This window comes from Scyliorhinus canicula, chromosome 18 (genome assembly GCF_902713615.1).
Source record: "Scyliorhinus canicula chromosome 18, sScyCan1.1, whole genome shotgun sequence".
Classification (NCBI taxonomy): Eukaryota; Metazoa; Chordata; class Chondrichthyes; order Carcharhiniformes; family Scyliorhinidae; genus Scyliorhinus; species Scyliorhinus canicula.
Window position 1 is genome coordinate 108433310 of NC_052163.1, and position 13417 is coordinate 108446726.

General features: G+C 45.7%; 1 protein-coding gene across 2 annotated transcripts in view; it reads left to right on the plus strand.

Moving 5' to 3' along the window:
* The window catches only part of tbxa2r (thromboxane A2 receptor), a 31673-nt gene extending 18675 nt beyond the window's left edge, over positions 1-12998 (plus strand). For both annotated transcript variants that reach the window (XM_038777930.1, XM_038777929.1), the window contains exons 2-3: positions 6430-7277; positions 12312-12998. In XM_038777930.1, coding sequence (XP_038633858.1) covers positions 6492-7277; positions 12312-12557 — 1032 coding nt within the window. In that variant the 5' untranslated portion in view covers positions 6430-6491 and the 3' untranslated portion in view covers positions 12558-12998. The remainder of the gene's footprint in view (positions 1-6429; positions 7278-12311) is intronic.
* The last annotated feature ends 419 nt before the right edge of the window (positions 12999-13417 follow it).

The window sequence follows — 13417 nt, forward strand, 5'->3', positions numbered from 1 at the left end:
ATCCCTGAAAGTTGCCACCCAGGTTAATAGGGCTGTTAAGAAGGCATATGGTGTGCTAGCCTTTATAAGCAGGGGGATTGAGTTTCGGAACCACAAGGTCATGCTGCAGCTGTACATAACTCTGGTGCGGCCGCACCTGGAGTACTGCGTGCAGTTCTGGTCACCACATTATAGGAAGGATGTGGAAGCTTTGGAAAGGGTTCAGAGGAGATTTACTAGGATGTTGCCTGGTATGGAGGGAAGGTCTTACGAGGGAAGGCTCAGGGAATTGAGGTTGTTTTCGTTAGAGAGGAGAAGGCTGAGAGGTGACTTAATAGAGACATATAAGATAGTCAGAGGGATAGATAGGGTGGACAGTGAGAGTCTTTTTCCTCGGATGGTGATGACCAACGCGAGGAGACATAGCTTTAAATTGAGGGGTGATAGATATAGGACAGATATCAGAGGCAGTTTCTTTACTCAGAGAGTAGTAGGGGTGTGGAACGCCCTGCCTGCAACAGTAGTAGACTCGCCAACTTTAAGGGCATTTAAGTGGTCACTGGATAGACATATGGATGAAAATGGAATAGTGTAGGTCAGACAGGCGTCAGATGGTTTCACAGGTCGGCGCAACATCGAGGGCCGAAGCGCCCGTACTGCGCTGTAGTGTTCTATGTTCTATGTTCTATGTAAACCTCCTAGTCATATCACCACACATGTTCTCAGTGATGATGGATGCCACGGGTTTGATGACCACTAGCTGCATGATGTGGCAAGCCATCTCCTCAGGGATCAGGAGCCCATGTCCACCTGGCAGTTCTTCCCCACCCCCCATGCCCACTCCCCGTGGTTACAGATTATCTTGCCCCACAGAAGAAGGCCCAGATTAACAGGGAGTGTGTTGCACTATGTTTGGGTGATGTGCCTGCCATAGCTGAATAGCTGCCGATATGTGGAAGCCGCGAAAGTTGTGTATGAGGATGAGGTGGATGACCAGGATGATAGATCTGGGTCCTGGATGCCAGGGACTGCTGCTGACCGAGTGGCTGCTGTGAACTGAGCAGAGTGAGAGATTGTTGGTGCGTTGGGCATGGGGACCTTCGAAGGTGCTTTCAGAAACCTTTATCACATCCCCATGTGAGGTAATTAAACGTCTTACAGCATTGCTGCTGGTACTCAGGCCCTACCCTCCTGCATTCACCTCTCTGGCCACCTGCTTCCATTCTCTATGGAGGGTGGTCCTTGAGGGCCTCCTGACTGACTGTCCTGCAAATATGTGTCATTTCTTCTTCAGTCCTCCTCCTAAATTGAAGACTTCCAGTGCAGTTCCCTGAACTGAAGAGCCCTCTTCCCCTTCCCCGGCGCTCCATTTGTGCTGCTCTTGCTTGTAGCCGGTGCAGTATAGCAGCCAGCATCAGCAACTCCCTTCACTGAGTGTAGCACCCGTGAAAGAATAGCAGACTAGCTACACCATGTGCTATTTGAGCAGGCTACCCAGCCCTCCCCTGTTGAGTCCGCGGGCAGCCAGAAGTGTGGGCCTCACTCGGACCAATACAATTAGCTAAATGGGGGAGGCAGAGCCAGGTTTGTGTGCTGTCAGTGTGAATCAGGCATTATGGATTGTTTACCTGTCTTTTCTTCATAAGCCTTCTTAAGTTGTGAAAATGAGCATGCATGTGAAATGGAGACTGTCCCTTTTCTGCTGAAATGTTGATAGACTGCAGGGTAATTCAAGCTCTTTTTCTGTTTGTATTCCGCAACTCTAGCATCTGCAGTTTGCTTTTCATGAATTTCTGCCCCCATATTTGGGAGAAGGCCCTTGAAGTGGTGGTTTGAGTATTTGCCTTGACCTGCCGCAGTACATGTGATAAATTCTGAAATGGTTGCCGTGGACGCGCACACAGTAACAACAGTCAAAATGCTCTGGATCCTGATCCATTCACGTTGGATTGAGATTCTTCACTGAGTTTGTACTAGTTAAGTGTCTGAATTGGAGCAGAATTGGAGTAAAAAAACACCCAGTCACGTTGTCTTCCAAGCCACGATTCAGGGTTCAACTATTGACTAATCATCATCACTGTACTTGAGCTGAGTGACAGACCATAAGACCATGAGACATAGGAGCAGAAATAGGCCACTCGGCCCATCGAATCTGCTCCGCCCTTCAATCGTGGCTGATATATTTCTCATCCCCATTCTCCTGCCTTCTCCCCATAACCCCTGATCGCCTTATTAATCAAGAACCTATCTATCTCAGTCTTAAAGACACTCAGTGATTTGGTTTCCGTCCAATTTTCATCTCATTCTACCCCAGATGCCCAGTTCAACTGAGTCAACTCATCAACTGCCTAACAACTTGGTTTGGTAGATGGTTGAGGCTTTCATCTAAATGCTGAATGTCGGATTTCACAAAAAATCCTCTCTTCAGCAGCATTTCCATTTTAAAACCCAGACATTTTGGTGCTTTTCCCCTTTCTCAATGCCCCCGTTACAGCTTTAATATTTCCTGGAAGCTTTCATTCTTCCCAGGTATCTTTGTGTCCCCAGCTCTCAAGGGATGACCTACCACAGAGGTCTGTTATTTACCTCAAATAACAGGGTAATTAAAAACAAATTGGTATCCTCCATGCCTTTCCCCTAGGATAAAAATATTACTTTTCCTTTCTTTTGAAGGACAGGGCCTATAAACATGTAAATAAATTTGCTTAGGTTGGAAGTACGCAATTTTGAAATGTAAACCAAGAAATTCTTGTGGTGATGTAAATGTGTGATAACTCAAATGTATTCATATGAAATTCTTTGAACCTTTTTTTACACTCAGCTGCTTTGAATGCCATAATACTTTCACGAAAACAGCCCAAAGAAGACTATTGTATAAACCCATTAGACATGCAGACACGAAAATTAACACCAGTAATTCCAAGGCTGTTAATTTCTCGGAAACTGATTTGCAGTACTTAACATACTTCTAAATTAAAAATTATATACTTTGACCTGTTCTTCCTGTTTACGTCACATACCGCCAGCCAGTTCCTTATTTAGTGTCTCATAAGAATTGAAATGTTGAAGTTATCCCCATGGCATTTTTTTTATTAGCTGCAAATTTCACATCACATCCGATGTATATTTCTCGATTTTTGGGACAATTTACTCCTCTTTTCAAATGGCGTCCCTTCCATAAATGGAAACAAGCAGACGGATTTTCTAAATTGCTAACGGGGTTACGAGTGTCAATTCCATAGACTGCTAGAGTAACCGTTGAGATGTTTTGTGTTATCCCGCCACTCAGTTTTGTGTCTGAATCCACTAAAAGACTGATGCAATTGGCATTTTGCCTGTGAGTTCAAAACCAGCAAAATAAACAACGTGGTTTGCAAAAGCTTCTAAAAGTAAACAAGCCAACTCCCAGGATTTTTAGAACTCTGTAATACATCCCCATACTTCAATACTCTGTATACAAACCAAAAGCATTGCTATCTGGGTGAGATCATGTTCTTAGCCTCCCTCTGTTTCTCCAGTTTTATGATTCAGACTTATCTTCGTCCTTCACGAAAACTGAATTCATTTCAGGCTGGTTCTTTATTTATGCCAGACACAGGAAAAGGTGGGAAGAGGTCTCCATCAGACCCATTAGTGCTCGTGCTACCCACCAGATGGAGAAATGAATTGGCCAGTAACAATAATTCACACCTTTGCTTTATACTTTGGAAAGCTAATGTAGGCCAGAATTCTCCAGCCTTTCCCACCAGGGGGAGCCTCCAGTCTCGCCGACAGCGAAACCCTGCCGTGGGTTTCACGGTGGCGGGGCTGCATGTCACAGGAAACCCCGCTAACAGCGGCGGGACCAGTTTTGATGAGGGCCACAGTTCCTTCTGCTGTCACCTACTGTTTGTCTGGAGTTTTGTTCCCCTTGGCAATCAAACAGTAACTAACTATAAGGTCCAAAGAATCTATCATTAAAGCAGTTCAGAAAGCCCAAGTCTCAGTCATGTGACACTGGTTTTGGGTTATTAAATGAGGCCCCCTTGTTGAAACCATCAAGGGGTTTGACCAGCTCAGAACAGTTAATGCGTAGGACATTAGCACAATTATTGGACACTAGTATTTGTAAACGGCTGTCTTTGATTGAAGCTGGTTGGAGTACCCACTGACTGTTGGGCCTGATGCACCATCAATTGGACTTGAGTCGTGAAGTAGTTCCAAACAACAGGCTTTAATACACTAGATGTGTGCCCGGCAGTAGACGTACAGAGAAAGGCCGACTGCCAGCTGGTACGGGTTCTTATACCCCGCCTCGTAGGTGGAGCTACCAACCTCTCAGCCAATCGGCAGGGTGTCACATGACTAGCCTCAGCCAATTGGCAGAGAGGCACATGACTTGCCTGGGCCAATGGGCAGTGAGTCTTATGCACCATTGGCAGCTTGGTTCTAGGGTACCGTAATCTCCCTAGTCATACTACCACAGGGCCATTGCGTTGTCTTGGCTGGAATATTTATGTGATTTAAAGAACATTCCAGACATTTGAGGTGTTAGCTTTTGCTCACTTGGAAACGTCCCAGAAACTCTGGAAGTCGGCATGTGACCAGCCGGAGCCATCTTGCCAGCTCAGCAATTGTCCATTTTGCAAAGCACAAAAAAATGACGTTATAAAGTAGCCCAGTTGATGAATAAATATATAGGAATAGATTCTCTGCTCCTCCAGCCGTGTGTTTCTCGGCGCCGTGTTCGCTGAGATTCTTTCTTCCCGTTGCCAGGAAACCCGCCAATGGTAAAAGAAATTCCCAGTGGCTGGAGAATTCCGGCCAGCGAAATTCTCCTACCTCGCAGCCGCGTGTTTCTCTGTGGCGGAGGCAGCGCGCTGTTTGCTCATGGCGGGATTATCTGCTCCCACCACTGTCAATGACAATGCCAGGAGACCGGGAGGGGTGGGGGTCTCTGACAGCGGGACCAAAGAATCCCAACGCCGTTGAACAGCTGGAGAATTCTGGCCATATATTTTCTTCGCGTCTTGATTGACACTCATTATTTTAATGAATATTTCTGAAGTGTAACTAAAAAATAAATGGGAGAAAAATAATGTTCCCAATTATCAAGGGTTTCATATGGCATCACTGACTAGGACGATGGATATTCTGAGCTGGAACAATATCAAATGTAATGAGGATGCTGCTATGCTCTGAATTAACAGGTTGAACTCAGTTCAGTTCAATGCAATATTTAGACTTTGCAAGTGAATAATCAAAACAAATCTTTACAGCCAGCTGTTACAGTCTTGACTACTGTCTAGAGTAGCCTAAACAGTATCATTCTTAGTATCATTCCATATATTACAAAAATGTTTCAATCTTCCTGACATTAAATGCTACTCGTAGCATATCTCTGATGTTGACAGTTCTGTACAAAGAACATTACAGCACAGGAACAGGCCCTTTGGTCCACCCAGCCGGCGCTGATCCAGATTCCTTGGGCGCGATTCTCCACAAATGCGGCGAATCGTAAAGGCTGCCGTGAAACTGGCCGTGTTTCACAGCAGCATCTGCGCCCCCTCCCGGGACCCGATTCTCCCCCCCTGGGCGGGGCTAGCAGCGGGGCCCCGTGAAGCACGGCATTGCGGCCTTAGCGACCGTCGCTAAGTCCGCGCGCCAAGTGTTACGCCGGCTGACGCGCACGATGACGTCAGCCACGCATGCGCGGGTTGGACGGCTCCAACCCGCGCATGCGCGGGGCCGTCATCTCCCTCGGCCGCCCCGCGGACTGATCCTGCGGGGCGGCGGAGGGAGAAAGAGTGCGTCCGTTACGGACGCACTGCCCATGATCGGTGGGCACCGATCGCGGGCCCATGCCCCCCTTGGCACGGCCGTGGTACAGTGTGTTTGCTGCCGTAAAAACAGCCGTAAAGGCCTGGGAACTCAGCCCATCAGCCTGGGGAGAATCGCTATTCGCCGTAAAAAACGGCGAGCAGCGATTCTTGTCGTTGGGGGGGGGGGGGGGGGGGGGGGGGGGAGAATAGCGGGAGGGCGTGAAGCATGAAAAATGTCGGGACACCCTACCGCTATTCTCCGACCCGTCATGGGCAGCGCAGAATCGCGCCCCTTGTTTAGACCTACAACGTATTGCCCAAACAATCTGTATCCCTCCATTCCCGCCCGTTCATGTGTCTATGAAGATACATCTTAAACGTTGCTATCGTGCCTGCAATAATGCTGCCCATGGTGGCACAGTGGACAGCACTGCTGCCTCATGGTGCGAAGGACCCGGGTTCGATGTGGAGTTTGCACATTCTCCCTGTGTCTGCGTCAGTTTCACCCCCAAAACCTAAAGATGTGCAGGGTAGGTGGATTGACCACACTAAATTGCCCCTGAATTGGAAAAAAAAATCGGTATTCCAATTTGACAGCAAGGGCACTTTCATTTGCATATGCTAACACAACTCTCTTTTCTTTTCGTAGGATTCCTGAATATACTTTGTTCAGCGTACAGTTCAGAGCCATTAAATCCACTCTTCGACACCATGAATGAAACCACTGTGGAACCAGTGTTGTGCAATTCTACGATCCGGAATCAAATCAATTCTAACAGTAGACATGCCTCCCCTTGGTTCTCAACTGCATTTGCAGCTATTGGACTTATCTCTAATCTGATTGCCTTTGTGGTGCTAATAAACGCTTACAGAAAGGCACGGAGCAGGTCAAGGTCTTCCTTCTTGATTTTCCTATGTGGCTTGGTTGTGACAGATTTTCTAGGTCTTGCTGCAACTGCATCCATAGTTGTTACTTATCACCATGTGCCTTTTGAGTGGAATGAAGTGGACCCTCACTGCCACCTCTGCAGATTTTTGGGATTTTCAATGGTGTTCTTTGGACTCAGCCCATTGTTGCTGGGGGCAGCCATGGCAGTAGAGCGTTTTTTAGGGATAAACAGGCCATTTCTGCGTTCTACCAATTCTTCGAAACGGCGTTCTTGGTGCACTGTATTTATTGTTTGGCTGTTTTCGTTCTCTACTGGATTGTTGCCTGTTTGTGGACTAGGACATTATACACTCCAGTGGCCTAACTCCTGGTGTTTCTTTAACATGACAAACAGCACAAGCGACGTTGCATTTTCATTATTGTTTTCGAGTGTGGGATTGTTATCTCTATCAATGTCTGTTATCCTGAATACAGTCAGCGTGGTTACACTGTTCAAAGTTTGCTTCAACCGATTAAGTGTTGAAAGGAGAAGAGACCATGAAGTAGAGATGATGGTGCAATTGTTGGGTATAATGGTTATTGCAACAGTCTGCTGGGCTCCATTGTTGGTAAGTACAAATTCACTTGACTCTGTTTTAATACGGTTAAGTTGCTACAGCAATTGACCTTTTCAATACCATTTAGAGGCTCGTAATAGTAGATGCCTATATAGTGAGGCATAGGTAAAACATTACTGAGCACATGTTTCAGCTACACAGATTAATTGTTAACCCCACTACTGTGTAGTTCTTTAATGAATGAAGCCTTGTGGTCACAAGGTATTGGCCTTCCCATGCAGCTTTTGTCCATCAGATTTGTGTTGTCTTTAAAACAGGAGTTAAAGAAGTTGTAAGCTTGGTCTGGCTGTCAAATTGGACACATTGTCCAAGCAAGAGAAACCAAAACGGACACTCATGAAATAGTGCAATACGCTGGGTGATGCCAAATAGCTTCATAATATCATTGACTTTTTCACTCATAAACTTGAGAATTTCTTTTAACAAATATTCCATTCTAAAACAGAAACATTATCAAAATTGTCTAAAAAAGTAGCCATGTAGAAGCTCAGGGGGAATCATTTTTGTCATTAACTGTGGTTAGAACGAAGAACAATACAGCACAGGAACAGGCCCTTCGGCCCTCCAAGCCTGTACCGGCCATGATACTAACCTTGGCCAAAACCCTCAGCCCTTCCTTGTGCCAAGTTTTCCTAGCTTTACGTCAAATGATCGTACTGTTTAACACACTGACTCTGAACCCAGAGTGAGTCAGTTCCAAGATATTAAATGAAAGCCTCATCCAAGGGAAAAAGAACTTGCAGTGATGAGCTGGATTCTCCGTTTGAGTCTATGTTCTCTGATTTGTGCTCGCGCTGGGAGGGGGAATCCAGAGGCAATTCACCATCCCTTATCATGCAAATTTATGCATGGCAGTTTTTGCGAGGGATTCCCTCACGAATCCGGCTACTGGGCCACCATTTTGAGTGGGCGGCCCAATAAATAGCAAGGTCCGGCATCTGGTCCTTCTTCTCCCCCACAATGAAAATCCACACCCCCTTGCCACCACGGATTTTCTGGGTTACCCCCCAACCCCCACAGTACGAGGGTGACCGAGCAAATCCCCTCCACCCCAATGACCCCCCCATAAGAGAGACCCCCACCAAAGACCCTCCCATTACAGAGCCCCACACCAGAGACCGCCCATTAGAGATCCCCCATTGCAGAGATCCGACCAGAGACCCCCATTACAGAGACACAAATCAGAGACCCCCACAAGAGAGGCCCCCATTACAGAGACACACACCAGAGACCCCCCATTTCAGTGAGCCCCACCAGAGACCCCCCCCCCCCCCCCCGCCCTGCCAGGAAGCTAGAGAGACAGTGAAAAAAAAAATCACTGGTTTAAAACGTACCTGTGCCCTACACCTGCTGCCTCAGGCAGAGAAAGCATTAACTGTAAATTCCTTGAAAGCTAAAACTATATCAGCTGGGTTTAAAGACTCTCAGATCTTTGATCTGCAAAGGTTTCATTCACATTCATTTTAAAATTGCTTTACTCGGCTGTCATTGACAGCTTGCACACATCCAGCCATCTGGATCGTTTACATTCATTTCCCTTCACGGTTGAAAGGATCTCTAGTACCCTGCTATGTAACTAACCACTATGATTGACAGCTCTTGAACCACATCAAAAGCAGTTAAGTGCTTTTTGCAGAGAAAAAGAGGAAGTGAGAGAACTTAACGCTGAATTCTCCGCCATGTTGGGAGCTCCACTCCCGGTGACAAGCGGCAGACAATCCAGCATTTTAAATGACATTTCACAACTTCAGGACATCCCAAGCACTTCCAAGTTAATGAAGTACGTCAGAAGTTTAGTGACTGTTAGAATCTAGGAAAACAGGATAACCAATTTGCCTGCAGCAAGGTTCCATGAACAGCAATGAGTTATTTGCCGGATTTGGCCAGCCCTGCCGGACGCCCACGGACCTTTGGCGGGACCAGAAAATCCCGGCCAGTAACCAGACAATGTAATTTTTGTGATATTGTTTGATGGACAACTATTGGTGGAACTCCCTGCCCTGGATCTCTGTCTGTGTGGAGTTCTCCCCATGTCTGCATGGGTTTCGCCCCACAACCCAAAGATGTGCAGGTTAGATGGATTGGCCATGTTAAATTGCCCCTTAATTGGGAAAAAATAATTGGGTCCTCTAAATTTATCTTTAAAAAAATGTAACAATATCAGCAGAACTCTGGACACATTTCCCTGTTATTATTTGAATAATGTTATCAGATAATATTTAATCAGCTAGCCTTAATTTAACATCTGAATGTCCAAGAGTAAAGCCCTCAGTACTTCAGTGAAGTTTCATCTGGGATCGTGTGCTGAAGTGGGACAAGTTACCTTTTCTATTTATGGAAATGGGATTAATAATTACATGACAAAACGTGCAGAGGAACAGGGAACTCTCTTGTTGACCTGTCCAAAACAACTTCCCCAATCAACATCACCAAATTGAGGGCAACAAACCATTCATCTCATCGCTGTTTGTGTTTGTGGAATTTTGCTGTTCAGTATAACCAGCTGCAGAGTTACGTGAAAGGAATGGTTGAACTTCAAAATAACTCGTTACCTGTGAAGTAGGTTCAGACATTCCTACAAGTCATGTTAGGTAATCGAAGGGGCGTCACAGTAGCACAGCGTTTAGCACTGCTGCCTCAGAGACCCGGGTTCAATTCTGACCTTGGGTGACTATGTGGAGTTTGTACGTTCTCCCTGTGTCTGCGTGGGTTTCTCCAGGTACTTCCCACGGTCCAAAGATGTGCAATTTAGGTGGATTGGCCATGCTAAATTGCCCCTTAGTGTCCAGGGTTACGGGGTAGGCCACTCTTTCAGAGGATGGGTGCACACTCGATGGGCTGAATGCCCCCTGCGGCACTGTAGGGATTCTATGATATGAACCTCAGAGTGGAATTTTCCAGCAGTGGGAATCATGGCGGTTATGGGGGTATTAATTTTGGAGAGAGGCAAAAGGACAAAATGTTGGAATTTTGTCGTCCTGACTTTCAATACAGGTTAAAGGTGGGTCAAGATTCCCAATGAACAAAGTTGGGAACCTCTGTTTTTATGCACTAGCACATCACACATGCTCACTAAAAGACAACTTCATCAGAATTATGTTCACCATCCTAATTAAATTCCCCATCAGTGAGAATTTAGGACGTTTCGTTCTATGACTATGTAAATAATGAGTATCGCTTCTTCCACAACTTTGAAGTCCACAGGTGTTGGTTTCTCCTTCCTGGGGACTCGCATTATTCACTCCTGTGCTGTTGACAAATGCTGCACCAAAGCTGGGCGTGGGAGGGGGAGCAGTGGTAGGTTGGAAGGGTGGAGTGAAGGTAGGACAGGAAGGCAGGCCTACAGGGGAAGTGGGGTGAGAGTGTCTGGGGAAGGGGACCTAGGAGTGTCTTAGAGGGTTGCATCAATGGTGGTCCTGGAGGACGACTTAGGGTACCCATGGTAAAAGGGAACAGTCACAGTCTGAGGGTAAGTGGGATATGATAGGGTGGCAGGTGCAAAATGGGAATCTGGGAGGTAAAGGTATCATCCGGTGGGTTACAGAGGGGAGAACAAGATAAGTTAATTAGATAATGGGAGAGGGCAGGATCAGAGTGGGAATGGGGCTATTAATGGGAATGGGGCTATCATGTTGGCTCTCAGGGGTTTGAAGGCATGTGGAGGTGGATTATGAGGGGGCCCAGAGTAATGGGGGAACTTCAAGGATGACAGAGTGGAGAGGAATGGTGATATTGGGTGGGTCCATGGTGATGGGGGCAAGTTGTGATGTGTTCAGAAACATTTGAAGCTCCTGCTGAATTTGAAAGGTGTCCAAACTATCTTTGGCCACACGGTTAGCTAGCGAGATCTCTCGAGGTGGGAGGAGAGTCTTTTTAGGCGAGTGGAGTTCAAGGCCAGCACAAGAGGCTGACTAAACTAATAATTATGAGGTGCCTGGCTGTCAAAGATGTTCGCCTGTGTTCTCCAATCTATGATGAAGTCTGCATTGCAACAAGTTCCCAACTCATAAGTTTCAGAAATGACGGTCCCAGCAAGGTGTGGAGCTATGACATTTACCATCAGCTGCTAGCTGGGGGAGGTATGAAGGGAGGGAGGTGGAATGTCCTGGGATGTGGTTATTCACATCTGGAGGCTTCCCCAATACGGGCTGCAACTGCAAGGACTCTGGAGAAGTATTGCGGCTCTCCTGGCCTGCAATGAGTGAATGTGTGTCCGGGTGCCCTTCAAAAATGGCGGCAGGACCGTTGACCCCCATGAGGTAATGGCAAGGCAAGTGACATCCTGCCTGCTGCACCACAAGATTCGCCAAACCTCGCTCTGGTGCATAATTAATGAGCTGAGAAGTGGATAGTAGCCCGTTTTCACCTGCCCTGCCACTCAGTGGAAATCATCCCAACTTTACCGCCTCCTCTTTTGCCGTGCTCTCCAGAATGGAAAACTCTGCCCTAAATTTACCTCGGCCTTCACTATGTAAGGGCAGTTTCTTAGCTGGATGTGTAACAAATGAAGCCTGTTGCATTTATTTGATGAAATATTCTTTTTCTTACTAACGAAACACAAGTATCTGAGATTATTAAACATATTCCAGGTAATGAAAAGTATATGAATTTTGTAGCTCTTTAAATTGGTGTTATTTGAAACTATTCAAAGAGTATTCCATATGAAACGATGCACACATGAGTCATAATGGGCGGAATTCTCTAACCTCCCAGTCACCTGTTTCTCGGTGGAGGAAGGTGGTGCGCTGTTCGCTGGTGGGGGGATTCGTTGCTCCCGCTGCTGTCAATGGGAATTCCCAGCAGGACCAGAGAATCCAGTCGCCAGCAAATGGCCGGAAAATTCCGGCCACTAGCTTTTATAGAGCCCCTTTCAATGTTGCTTCACATGCTCAGCTTTTAAAGTGCTGTTACTGTTTTAAAGTTGGAGAATTACCAATTCTAAGGGCAAATTAAAAGCCAACACAAATTTAAATGCAACATAAAATTATATTTGTTATAATTATATTTGTTTGTTGATTTCCACAGGTACTTATCCTCAAGAAGGCATTTACAGGTACACCAAGGGACATGAAAGAAATTCTAGTTATTTGCATTCGAATTGCCACATGGAACCAGATCCTGGATCCTTGGGTTTATATATTATTTAGAAGATCGGTTTTGAGGAAATTTAATCCAAGTCTTCGATCAAGACCTTCAATCTCATCATTATATCCCACTATAAACGCATCCTACAGTCGAAGATTGACACAAGCATCAATGTCAGCCACATAGTCTGTAATACAACGGAATTCAGCGAAGGCGCCACACCAAACTAGACTAATTTGTACTTACTGTAAATAGTCTTAGATTATGTAATGCTTGCTTCTTATAAATATGGGTAAAACATAGAATGACTTGATGGCCTGGCCTTGATTTTTGGAAGTACACAGGCTGAATGATTTTTAATTAGGTCTCATGTCAAATTATCTTTCTTTTACAAAAGCGCCTCCTTAAAATATGATGGCCAACCCTGGGTTTCCCATACGTATGAGACTGTGCTGAACCATTTCGCAGTTTGCCAACCAATATTACATTGTATCCAAATATCACAGCTAAAGATTGACTTGACATTGAGAACTTCTTCAACGTGCTGATTTAAAAGAAAGTGACATTTTTATGGTTTTGTGATATTTCTGCATTATTTGTGGGAAAAAATAAACTTACTGATCCGTCCTTGTGCAAGAATCTGTCCTTTCGCAAATCGATGAGATTTTGGAGCGCGGGAAACTATTATTTTGTTGCCCTGTGAAATGTGTATGATATGAACTTTACACAGCCGTAACCTGGAGCTGGATGCTGCTCACCTCCATGGGGTTTGATGTTCATTTTAGTTAATACTTAAATCACATCTATTAATGGTCACCTTCCAGATTTCCTGATGTATGTACACTGAAGAGATCACATCATGACACAATTACCAAAACCCACTTTATGAGGAAAACCATAGACTGTGCAGCCAAGATCAAAAAATTATAACATTTGCACCATTCCCATTGTCAAAAGATCGTAGCCACATGCTGCCTGAGGAATGGTCATAGTTGACGCTGGTAACTAGTATCGATATGTCAAGACTCAGATTGCAGCATTAACCT